The 13,846-nt window shown below is 34.6% G+C and overlaps 1 protein-coding gene across 1 annotated transcript in view; it reads right to left on the bottom strand.

Annotated features, from left to right (window-relative positions):
• Positions 1-9,628, bottom strand: part of LOC148940026 (uncharacterized) — a 47,302-nt gene extending 37,674 nt beyond the window's left edge. Inside the window, exon 1 of the mRNA XM_089105967.1 lies at positions 9,569-9,628. Coding sequence (XP_088962093.1) covers positions 9,569-9,622 — 54 coding nt within the window. The 5' untranslated portion in view covers positions 9,623-9,628. The remainder of the gene's footprint in view (positions 1-9,568) is intronic.
• Positions 9,629-13,846: the final 4,218 nt, after the last annotated feature.

Genomic DNA, 13,846 nt, shown 5'->3' with positions numbered 1-13,846 from the left:
AATTTTAACAGGTATTTGTATCTGATGATCTTAAGTTTAAAATGGCCTTTACTTTTCTTTGAAAAATTTCTTTTTTGGAAAGTTTTATTTTTAATTTACCAAACAAGGAAGATATCCACAATAAGTCAAACAAAGAAATTATTTGTGTCTTTACCATAGGTCAAAACAGCTGTAGCTTTTTGGTTCTTTTTTTTTAATCCTAATACATAACAAAAATAGGAAAACTAGAAACATTAAACCATGTAGAAATCCATCATTGGATGCATTCTTTTAATTGCACAATTAAAATGCTTCAATGAATCCATTTGACTATCATATTGCATGAGCTTTTTTGTATTTTGAATGGGAGTGATAAATGGTACACTCCCTTATTCGTGTTTTAAATGCCAATTAATCACCTATACAAAATATTCCTTGAAGTTTTGATTTTTTGAAAAAAAAAACAGCTTGAGATTTTTTAACAAAATCATTTTTTGTCTAAAGATGTGAAACATTAGCGAATTGATTAGCCAAAAAACAGGCTGTACAGGGAGTGCAAGTATTTCACAAAAATACAGGAAGTGCCAGAATTTCTCCTTTTTTTAATAAGTTGCAATAAAAGCTTTTCAAAATATGAAGAGCGGCACTCTTGGTGTTTTTTTTTTTTTTTTTTTTTTTTTTTTTTTTTTTTTTTGCTGAAAATACAAAAAAAAACAGCTGGGTTTCACCATAGAATTATTGCTTTTATGGAGGAAACACTATTATAAAAAAAGTAGTGCCAATCAATTCCATAATTGATAGTCTTTCCAAATATAATACTTGCAACTTTGACGGAAGCATGCCCTCCCCCCTACCCCCTTAAAGGTCCCTTAAAGCCCTAGGCTATTTATATAAAACGCGAAAAAAAATACCTACAACAAAGTTCTCATGTTACAGTAAGCACCAAGCTTCTACTGATCAGATTTTCATCTTTCTTTCCATTTTCATCCAGAAACTCGTTTCTTCTGTGTTTGAGCTGTATTCCTATTTGGTCAATGTTACCATTGTAATTGTTAGAGACTATTTTTATTCACAATATATTTTACAATAGCAAACAACAAACAGTAACATCATACAATAGGAATGCAGCTCAAGCAGAGAAGAAAGATGTGCATTTGTGAAATTAAGTACAAACATCTAACAATTTAGTATGCTAGCAAAAAGTGGTCTACAAACATGGAAAAAATGGAAAGAAAGATGAAAATCTGGTCAATAGAAACATGCAGCATACTACAAAGTAAGAAATTCTATTGTAAGTATTTTCTTTTAGTTTTATACAGTCTAATGGCTAGATCTTTGACAATTTGTGGGGGGAGGCACACTTCTGTTGGAGTAGAATTATGTTTGGAAAGGACACTGATTGGGGAATTGAATAGTATTGTTATTTGGTTATTATAGTCCTTTGCAAAAAGGTATTATTCAAAATCTAGAGGGACAAACCCCCCTTACTCAATTGACACCTCCTGCATGAGAATACAATCTAAATTCCAAAATGCATGTCACTAAAGAAGGTAGCTTTTGGGCTGAAATCAAACTTTCTTCTGGAGTTTTGTACAGCAGGTCCTTAATATTATTGAGAAAATGCTGATTAGATCTAAAAAGCTGCCTTTTCAAGTGAATATGTTTAAGGCTTAAAAGCCTCACTTACTGGGCACATCAACTTTCAGATCTAGTCTAGGCAGAAAGCTGCTTGGTAATACTTGAGGACTGGGAACCAATTCAAGGAAGGCCGGGAAAATCTTGAGACATATTTCAGAACAGTCATAAATACTTTGGCCTACTTATCTCATTCCTAAAAATGCATTGTTTCACCTTAATCACACCCCCTCCCCATGACGAATAAATATACAGCCTCATTATATAGATTCTCACTAAATTTTACAATACTGTAAGGTTATATAATGCCTGATGCTAAGATACAGATAAATTGCAAATTATAATTCTTCAGTATTGTAAAATATAGTTAGAATAAACACAGTGGGCTGTATATTTATCCACCAAATGGGTGGGGGGTTGAGTGAAGCAATCCGCTTTTAAGAGTATGATAAGAGTAAGAGTCTAGGAGAGCAGCTCTCCTGAAAGAAATACTGTAATAAAACAAGAGTAGTGCCATTTGGCTCCCTAATTAATCCTCTTTTCTAATATATTTTCTACTCTGATAAACCACTCTACTCCCTCCCCCTGATGGTCCCAGATATAGCCCTATGCTATATACAACACTAAAAGAGGACACAGCTGATGAAATCCTTGCTTTATAAAATGCAGCATGTTTCTTTTAAGTATAAGAATTTGTAAATAATATATTTATTCAACTGATCTGAATTCTTTTGCAATTAAATTATAGTGTTGGCAAGCTAAGAAAACAAATGTATCTGCAGAATCAACTCACACACTTAAGTGCAAAACTGGCAATGAGTGGCTACATCAAGAGTTCAAAATCTGAGGTTCCAGTGTGCAATGCATGACAGATAAGAAAATGAAACATTATTACTACTTTATTTAAGAAGAAAATAAAGTCACTAGGATAAGATAAGATATTTATTTCAAAAAGATCACTATCAGAAGCCAACAAAGGGCCGAATTCGGACTTCGGAGTCTACAATATAAATGGTTGCACTAAAACTGGTAAAAATGCAAAAAACAACAATGAAATATAAAAATCATTATGAACAATCATTTAACAGTCAATAATTAAAACTGTAAAAAGTCAATTAAAAAGTGAAAAAGATAAAAACTGGTCAAAGTAAACTTACACAAATACAAATCAGAAAAAGAATTAGAACGGACATAAAAAGGGGGGGGGGGGAATAAGCGAATATACACAAAAAAAAGAGTGAGACATAAATACATGTAAATTAAAAGGGACTCTAAGAAAGTGTCAATAATTCAACTACAATAAGTCAATAAAAGAGTTTAAAAAATAAAAACTAGTCAAGAAAGGGAGGGGGGACAGAAATAAATAAATAAACCCCCCCAAAAAAGAACGAAAAATAAAATATATAAAAATTAAAAGGGGAACTGAAAAAAAGGGGGGGGACAAGCAAATGAGTGCAAAAACCTGGGCAGCTCCATCAGCTAATAAACAAAAAAGAGGAAAAAAAAAAGAAACTTTTGGGACATTTTATTAATTTTTTCTGTAATAAAGGGGACAAAAGTTCTTTCGTATCTGGAAGTAATGTAGCGAATGGGGGACAAAACAGGGATGGGCTCAGAAACAGCTCGAGGTGGCCATAATCTAGATGGGGAGTGACGTTTGGGGAAAATACTTGCCGTCTGAGGGTTTGCTATGGCATTTTCTGCAAAACGGAGGCACAAATTATTTCTTCGTCTCTCGAGGGTCTCTAGTTTTGAAATATTTAACAAATGCAAATATGGTATCTTGCTCTCTTTAAAAGTAATTCTTAGAGCTCTCTTTTGGACATTTTCAATTTTTTGTGTTGCTTCATTTGAGAGGCCAGGGTGCCACACAGGATAAGCATACTCTAATATGGGACGCATAAACAAAATGTATACTAGTAGTAAATGTGATTTGGAGCAACTAAATTTATTTAAAAGTTTAAGGAGGAAAAGCGAGGAGTTTGCTTGTCGTAGGATATTATTTATATGGGCATCCCATTTCAAATTCGAAGAAATTGTAACACCAAGGAGCTTAAGAGATGTGACAGAGGTATCAGGAGGAATAGGAGCAAGAAAAGGGGGAGGGGATTTAAGGAAACTTACTAAGACTATTGCAGATTTAGAAGGGTTAACTGTCATGTCAAGGGACAATGTCATGTCAAGGGACAATGTCATGTCAAGGGACAGATATTGTCACAGACAATATCTTGGAGTATGCCCATTGGGTTGCTAAACATGTTTTTATGACATATCTCTTAAACTGTCAAGTCATCGACAAATTTACCTATTGTCACAAAGGGTTGAAAGGCTGTTAATCATAAGAGAAAAAAGAAGAGGGCCTAAAATAGTTCCCTGAGGAATGCCATAAAATATGGGGAGATGATCTGAGAAACAATTTAGATATTTAACTGCTTGAGATCTATTAGAGAGAAAAGAGGCAACAAGCTTAACAAGGAACGTTTCAATGTGGAATTCATTTATAAGTTTATATATGAGTAAATTGTGGTTAATCAAATCAAAAGCTTTTTGAAGATCAATAGAAATCAGATTAAGCCAAGTGTTAGGTTTTTTCAAGTAATTTATAATAAAACAAAAAATCGCAAAGAAAGGAAGAAAACGAGGACATTTTGTCCTCGTTTTCTTCCTTTCTTCGCGATTTTTCGTTTTATCATGATTAGCCAGTGTGGTCTCAGAAATTATTCAAGTAATTTACCCATGGTATCAACAAGACGGATCAGGTAATGAGAGGTTGACGTGGATTTGAGATTACCAAACTGTCTAAGATCAATGAGGGGGAGGACTTTCATCTTAAGCCAGTCTGCGAGAAAACTTTTGTACAATTTTGAAAAAATTGAGGTGAGGGTAATAGGACGAATGCCATCAAAGCCAGACTTCCCATTTTTCTTTTTGATTGGGGTAATAAAGCCTTGTTTTCAATATTGAGGGAACTGTCCAGATTTGGTAATCTCATTAAACTGGGTGGATAGGGGTTTTGAGAGGTAATCACTGAAAGCTTTAATCAGAGGAACAGGAATATCTAAAGGGCAAATGCTTGATTGTTTTAGTTTTTCCCTTTTTTTACAATGTCAAGTGGAGAAATATGTGGGAGTGAAAAGGGATCAGGAATATCTGGAAATGCGTAAGATAGTGGTGGGAGACTCTGGACAATAGAAGCCAGAAACTTATTGAGGTCATTAGCTGTGGTCTTTGGAGGTTTATTTATATTAAAATTTAGTTGTTCTTGACTCTTGCCGGTAAATTTTTAATTTCAGAGTATCAGTTCTTTGGTTTATTATGGTGCAAGTTTTTAATTTTTTTTTTTTAGTAGGCTCGGGCAGCTTTTCTAATGTGACTTTTTAATTCCTTTCTTAATTTATTTGTTTCAGCTAAATTACCCCTGTTAAATAAGCTTATTTTCGTGCGGATTAAAATTTTATGTGATTATTCATGTAAGGTTTATCACTGGAGCATTTTCTGATTTTTTTTTCTTCTGGGAAGCATAATGAGTAGGAATCAGTTAGTTTTTTGTAAAAATCTACATTTTATCATCAAGGTTATTAGAATTATAAAAGTCTGACCAACTTTCACTGGTCAGCCATGATCCAAAAGAGAAAAGGCCTGTGTCAGTGAGGGGACGGCACACCCCAATGGAGGGAGTAAAGGAATGTTCAATGGCTGAAGAGGGAGAAAAAAGAAGACAATAGTGGTAACTGCCTCCTAATGGGGGCAGTGCTTGTGGGGAGTTGTAATACTTACTCATGTTTGAACAAATAACATCCGGAGAGGTGTTACCTTTTGTTGTAGATATTTTAACCAGTTGTTTAATATTAAGAGTGGTACAGATAGAGTCTATCCTCAGGTCATTTGCATCGCCAAGTAAGCAAATACCAGTGTTCAGATGCTTTGATAACACAAAGTCAGCACCATTTGAAGTTCTGTATTTTTGTATTGAGGTATAGAGATATATTTGATATTTTGATATATTTACTATTACTGATTTATTAGATTTTGATTTTGAACCTCAGATTTTGTATTTATGATTGAATATAATTTTAGAAAATATACAAAATAATATAAGATTTTGTATTATTTATAGCTATTACTGTTTCCTTTTCCACTTTCTTTGCATTCCTTTTGTTTTTAAATGATCTATTGCTTAGATAATTCTTGTACAAGCCCCTTATCCTGTCTATTAACCATAAAGCATTTTCACTAACATTCCTAGCTGCACTCCTAACTTTCTTCCCTAAGACACCATGAGCGACTTAACAAACTCTTTCTCTAAAATTATTCCATCCATCTTCTACATTGTCAAATTTTAAACTCTCAAGTTTAGTATTCAACTGTTGCCAGAAAGTGTCTCTCAAATTTTATCCTGGAATCTACCAACATCACAAGTTCTTGGGAGGTATTTACCCTTTTAAAAATACAGCATTAAATTAACCCTAGACACTACTAGATAATGATCTTTTACTTTTAACATCAATAACAGAACTCCTACATACCCTAGTGTCAAGGATTGATCCTGCCAGTCTTTGGTTTACAACAATATAATCAATAAGGTTGTCTGTCTAACCATCCCTTGAATACCATATGGGCCATTTTATGACCAAATGCTTTTTTGGTTATAACTAGATTGTTATACCTACAAAATTGAAGCTGTCTGTAACCATTACTGTTTTTCCTACACCAAATTTACCTAGGCTAGGATACCATATTTCCCTATTTCTACCAACTTGGGTGTTAAAATCTCCTAATAAAAACATCATATTTCTACCTGGGACCAGGCTTAGACTTCTATAACTGATACCCTGAGCTTTTTAGTCACAAAACAAGCAATTAGTATTCTATTATTATACCTTCCCAGCCTAAACAAGACTTACCAGCTTCTTTATTGACTGTGAGCCCTACTCCCTGTCTATGATTCTATATCACCTAATTTCATGCTTCCTACCCCTGGGATATGAGTTTCTGAAACTCCTAATCAGTCCAGTTTGAATTGTCTGAATTTGGCAGTCAAAATGTCAAGACAATAGTTATTTTTTAAGGTCATAAAATTCTAAGTTCCAATTTTCACATTCTTTAAATCATTGAATTTATTTTAGCCTCAGGAAAAGTAATGGTCCTGGATACCAATGCAGGGTGGGGACCAACATATTTTCCCAAGACTACATCAAAGTGCTTAGAATCAAAGCAATTAGAATGTTGCTCCTTACTTTCAGTTGAAAAACCTAACTTTTTATTTAATTTAAAGTAAAATCCAACAATTTCAGGTGATACATGACAATGATCTGACAAGTCATATGATTATCAATGTTCTTGGTGAATTTAATGTTGTTAAGTCATCTATAGTTAAGGGACAGGCTGAGTTTATTGGGGTTGACATAATGCCAGTCATTCCAGCTAAAACCAGGCTCTTGGACAAGGATATTGATACAGAGTTACCAACAATCATACCAACTCCTGAAAAAGTGGTAAGAATATGGCTGATATGCATTTGAAACTGTGAATATGATTGTAAATTCTGGCATTTAGTTCCTTCATTAAAAGAAAGATAGACGATTAAGAAATAATTCCTCAAATTTTTGGAAAACAAAATGTTTTCTAACTCTTCTGCTTTCTATAAATAAGATTGTATTGATTAATTGCAATTCAAATGGCAAACAAACTACTACCAAGGGCAGCTTTGCAAATGGCCTTTGGCAATTATCTCACAAGACAGTATGAAAATGTCAGACATGAGCTTTAGGCATGATAGCAACTATATATCACAAAATTCTACAATTTTCAATAACCTATATACATTGCTTCATTACATAAAATAAAAATAACATGACATGCAACCTAACTCAGATGTGCAAAGTGAGAATGAAAACATTCAATACTTTATTTTATATTTTTGGATGACTTCCTGCCACTCATTGTTTTCTTAATTGCCAAATCAACAGTCAATTTGAAACCAATTAACTCAATCCATTTATATTACCTTAATGGGTAATTATATTTGATTCTAATTTTCAAATTTCTTCTAACACGTTCTGGTGCGCCCTAAAACTGTTGCCTTTTAGTTTGAAAGAAAACACTTTGGAGCAATTTGCGCTTAGAGTTCTTAATTTTTATAGAAAATAATAATGCTTTGTTTTTAAAAAACACAAAACTATCTTTTTTACCAATAATAAACTTCTCCCCAATCAAAAGTATTTCCCCTCCCCCTGCCCAAGCTTCTCCTTCTTGAAACTTATGAATTTACATCAAAATTTTTCCTAATACCCCCTTTGAGTTAATGAAGATTACTACAATAAGAGTTGCAATTTTCAAATTGTTAAAATCAGTGTTCTCTCTTAACATGAACCATGATGGATCTTTGCTAATAGCTGTCAAGATCAGAAATCAGCAGATATAATAATCAACCTAAAATATCTGCTGAATATCCCAATTAACTCATCTACATGGAACCCAAACCAATCCCAAACAAAATAGTAGTGTACAATGTCCCCCCAGAAATACCTATTCAGGAGTTAAAAGAAGGGCTCTCAGATAGAGCTGGCAACACAATCCCTATTGAAGATGTCACCCAACTGGGTAAACCCGACTCTAATGGCCTAAAAACAAGTAAATCTTTCTTATGTACACTGAAAGAAAAAATTAATATCCCAGAAAATTTATTCCTTTTCGGGCAAATCAAACCGCACAAGGCGTACAGCCCAAAGCCTATCTAGTGCCAGAAGTGTCTCAAACTGGGGGGAGTATACTTAATGGATAGTATCAAAAAATTTCTATTCTATAGGCTAGGCTAGAGTATAAAAATAGTATCCAACCACACTTAGTTATTGCCAAAATTATCCAACTAGTTAGCTATCTGAAAAATCCTTTTAAGCAAATAAGAAATTAGCCAACTAGGAAAATAATCAAAATTTAAAAGCAAAATAGAATTTAGCTTGCTATCCAAATACAATATAGTATAAGAGCCAACTTAGTATCTCTAACTAGGAGGATAACACTTTAACTTAATGCTTCTGATATATATATATATATATATATAACTAGACAGATAAGTAAATTTTTTATGCAAACTAGTGATAATATCCAACTAGCCAGATAATAGCATTTTTAAAACTCTTATACCTTTACCTACCAAGCTGAATATTTGACTGTGTGTTATAGAGAATATCTACCTAGTTGGATAAAAATGTAGCTTAGTGTTTCTGATATATATCCAACTAGGCAGATAAGAAAATCCTCTAAGCAGTTAGGGGTTAATATCCAACTAGCCAGATAATTCATTTCTCTTAGGCACAGCATGAACATCTAACTAGGTGGATAATACCAAGTCTTAACACTCCTGATATATATCAAACTAGGAGGATAAGTGAATTCTATTATGCAGTTTTGGGATCATATCCAACTAGCCAGATAAATTTTTTCTCTTAGGCACAGCAAGATAAGTAAAATGTCATGCAATCAGATAACAATATCCAACTAGCGGTCAATATCTACCAAATCATAGGCTATTATTGAGTTAGGACTAAAGTGAATACACCATTCAATGCCTTTTTTATGCTGATTACGAATTTAGCATTTCTATCGTAAATGAATTTCAGCCCCTTCCCCTTTATATGCCAATGCAGGGTTAGGTATAGCCTATATAGGGGGGGGGGCTGTAATTAATTATCAAAATAAATTATTATTATATTTGTTATCAGCATAAAAAAGGCATCGAATAGTGTATTCACTATAGTCCCCACTCAATAATATGATTTCGTAGATATTTACCCAACTAGCTAGCCTAGATAATTAAGCCTAATTCTCTCAGAATAAGCATCAATATTTAACTAGGCTATATAGCCAATTCCTAAATGCACTTAAAAATAAATATTTTAATAATTAGATATTTAGGTTTGAAAAAAAGTGGGCTGTTTAACAAAATTTTCACCTTTTCTTCTATTTCATCAAAACAAAAAGTTTCATCAGTTACAAAATTTTCCATTTTTTCCTTTTTACTTCTTTTTGTTGTTGAAATATATTTTACAATTGCCAGGTTTTTTGCGGAATGTATAGCCCGAGTCGGAGCGATCACTAGCCCAAAAATGGCCCAGACTAGCCCAAAAACAGCGAACTCTATGATAACTCAAAATTTAGCCCTTTTCAGGCAAAATTATCAAAGATATTAATTCAAATATTTCTTGCTCAACTTCAATGGGTAAAATGAGGATAAAATAAAATTGACATATCAAATTGCCTTCACATAAGTATAGGTTAAAAGCGAAATAAGAGCCAGCAAAACGACCTAACTGTGCATGGGACCGTGAAACAAGAATTAAAATCTATGCAGAGTTTTTGAAGGAGCACGTTAAATACATTAGAGAAACATATCAATATTTTCAGTAAGACAGTCAAAAGAATTAGCTGTCTTTGGCATTTTATATTGCACATTCCCTCAGTCAGAAATATACACCATCTTAGTGAACTCCTAAGTGCCATAACTAACAGCCATTTTGTTACAATGGCAGCCTGAAGCAAAGAAAAAAAAACGGTAAGAAATGAAGAACAGCTTATTTGGAAGGACAGCTTCGACTCTAAACAAAAAATAAAAAAGAACACCAAATAATAGTATTGATGACGAGTGTTTGACTTTCAAACCAGGCAACGACATAATTTAGACTTTTAAGAATTGTGACTTCAGTAGAAAACTCAAATCAAGACATACAGTACAAAAACATTCCTGCAGAGCGATTAAACACAAAGCACAAGCTTGTATTAGAAGACTAGTTATGGATCACCGTAGATAGGCGGAATCTGCCACCATCACAGTAGACTAGTAATTTTCTTAAGGGCTGCTTAAAGGGAGAAGTCAAAACAAAATAGACAAGTGTGTCCCTATTTTAGTTACAAGGGTAGCTGCAATCTAACAAAGAGCCAACCTTGGCCCATAGTAACTGAAAATTATTTAAATGTGTTTTTGGAAAAGCCATTTAGTGCAAAAAAAACTCTTATTCAATATTGATTCAGAAATAATAACTATTACCTAGGTTAAACTTCGAAGTAAATTTGGAGCGCGACAACAAATTTCTACGATTTTCAGAAAATAGCGGGAAACCCCTCAAAAATGGCGTCGGATCAAAATGAAAAGTATACGACTAAAATCACCATGGCAGAAAACTCTTCCCCGTTGGTTTACAGTCCGTCACATCCATGATATAAAGAAAATTTCTATTTCAGCATCGCTGTCACTGACATGTCTATCTTTTTTTCTCGGGCCTAGCTAATTATTGAATTGTCGTAAAGAAATTGTTAAGGGTTTATCTGAAAGCTATTAATTACATATAATACCTTGTGATAACTTGAGCCGCAAAAAAGTGTCATGTGGCATCGAAACGGCACCGATTCCATATCTGGAATGGATTGGGGTAGGAGGGCAGTTAGACCTCTTTTAGAAAGGTCTTATCAACGGGCCTTCGTGGTATAATAATGAGCTCATCTTGCTACTTAGGAAAGTACCAGTTACAAAACTGTCGCGTGGCACTAAATCTAAATATCTCATTTGCGAATGAAGCTAGAAAGCTGGAAAAAAGCTTTTGACAGCTAATAAAATTGATATTGATATTTATGAGTTTCATTCTGTTCCTCTTAATTATCTTTGTGCTAAATCTGGCACTGAAAATTTGCTTTTTTCGAGGCTAATCCATTTCAACTTTTCTTAAATTCTCATTTGGATTAGTGAAAAAAAGAAAGATAGGCAGATAAAATCTGAAGAATTTGGCCAACTTTGTCGAATGAATTTGCAACGGAAATATTTCTAGTATTTGAATAGGGCACTTAAAAGCAAATCAAATGATATGCTTATTTCTTTGATATCTCATTATGGAACTGTTCATAAAAACAGAAGGAATAGGATTTCATCTGATTTCTGGGGAATCACTCCTGTTGCTCTCCTGACTTACCCTACTGCATAAGAATTATCGGAGTTTTACCCATTGGTGGTAGTGTTGGCTCTAATCATGCCTCCAGTAGGCTACGTGAGATGCCCTTAGAATTTAGTGAAGATGACTGCATTTATCTTATATTTATTCACAGTTATGACTATAATCTGACTACAGAATGACCGTTATTCGCTAATTATTCGTCTGGCGTGATCTGTGCTTGGGAGCATCTGTCTATTTATTTATTTATAACCCACAAATGAGCATTTAAAATGACACTGATTGTATCTGCTGATCTCAAGTTTAAAATGGCCTTTACTTTTCTTTGAAAAACTTCTTTTTTGGAAAGTTTTTTTTTTATTAATTTTTGTTCGTTTTTGATCGCAAAAAGTTTCAAGTTTTCAAAAACTTCTTTTGGAAATCAAACTTTTTTTTTCAAAATCAAATGTTCATCAAATGATTTAAAATAGTATCAAAGTAACACTATCACAGTAAAAAATTGGTTTGTGTCAACCTCGGAGTTTTTATTATCTGATATTGGAACTATTTTTTAACAAAATGTCTATCTCAAAGTTTTTATCGGATGGGTTTGGGGAAAAAAGGGCGTGGGGGGAAGTTGCCTTTCGATATCTTTTGACTCTTTGAAAGTGAACTTGAACTTTCCATTTCCAATCAAATGAGCCCTCTCTGAAGTTTATACGAACATCCCTTCTATATGAACCATATATACCCCTAGTGCCTAACTTACAACGCCTGTCCTCCGGCCCTGGGGAGTTGTGGTGACACTGAAGTTTTAATATTTGATGTTTGAAACTATTTTTAAAAAAATGCCCGCCTCAAAATTTTTATCGGAAGGGGTTTGGGGAAGAAAAGGCGTGGAGGGGAGCCGCTAGTTGCCCTCCGATCTCATTTGACTCTGAGAAAGCGAGCTAGAACTTTTAATTTTCAATCAAATGAGCTCTCCCTGATGTTAATACGAGCATCCCTTCCATAAGAACCATATACGGCCCCAGGACATAACTTATTAAGCCTGCTCCCAGGGCCCTGTGGGGTTGTGTCTACACAGGAGTTTTTGTTATCTGACCATTGAACTATTTTAAAAAAATGCCTATCTCAAAATTTGTATCGGATGGGTTTGCGAAAAAAAGGGGTGGGGATGGGGCTAGTTGCCTTTCGATCCCTTTTGACTCTTTAAATTTGAACTACAACTTTCAATTTTCATTCAAATGAGCCCTCTCTGAAGTTTATATGAGCATCCCTTCCACAAGAACTATACATGCCACCAGGGCATCACTTGCAATGCCTGCCCCCGGGCCCTGGGGGTTTGTGTCGGTACGGGATTTTCGTTATCTGACCTATGAACTATTTTTAACAAAATGGCTATCTCAAAATTTTTATCGGATACATTTGGGGGAAAAGTGGTGTGGGGAGATAGTTGCCCTCTGATCTCTTTTGATTCTGAAAAACTGAACTAGAACTTTCAATTTCCAATCAAATGAGCCCTCTCTGAATTTTATACGAGACTCCCTTCCATAACAGCTATATATGCCAGCAGGGCATAACTTACAACCACTTCATCGGGCCCTTAAGGATTGTGTTGACCCCGGAGTTTTCGTTATATAATCTTTGAACCATTTTGAAAAAAATGACTCTCTCAAAGTTCTTATCTGATGGGTTTGCGGAAAAAAGGGTGTGGGGTGGGGCTAGTTACCCTCCGGTCTCTTTTGTCTCTTAAAAAGTGAACGAAAACTTTCAATATCCGATCAAATGAGCCCTCTCCGAAGTTTGTACGAGCATCACTTCCATAAGAACCATATATGCCCCCAGAGCGTTACTTACAATGCCTGCCCCCGGGCCCTGGAGGGTTGCGTCGACACAAGAGTTTTTTTATCTGACCTTTGAACTATTTTCAACGCAAAGGCTATCTCAAAATTTTATCGGATGGGTTTGGGGAAAAAAGAATGTGCATGGGGGGGGGCCAGTTGCCCTCGGATATCTGTTAGCTCTTAAAAAGTGAACTAGAACTTTCAATTTCCTATCAAATGAGCCCTCTCTGAAGTTTATACGAGCATCCGTTTCATAAGAATCATATATGCCCCCAGGACAACACTAACAACGCCTACCCCCCGGGCCCTGGGGGGTTGTGTAGACACCGGAGTTTTTGTTATCTAATTTTTGAACTATTTAAAAAAAATGGCTATCTAAAAATTTGTAGCGGATGGGTTTGGGGGAAAAAGGGCGTAGGGGGGGGGCTAGCTACCCTTCAATCTCTTGACTCTTAAAAAGTGAAT

Source organism: Artemia sp. Qi Xiang Cuo, chromosome 20 (assembly GCF_049724085.1).
Source record: "Artemia sp. Qi Xiang Cuo chromosome 20, ASM4972408v1, whole genome shotgun sequence".
Lineage (NCBI taxonomy): Eukaryota > Metazoa > Arthropoda > Branchiopoda > Anostraca > Artemiidae > Artemia > Artemia sp. Qi Xiang Cuo.
The sequence above is the reverse complement of the archived record's forward strand: the minus strand, read 5'-3'. Positions and strand labels throughout refer to the sequence as shown.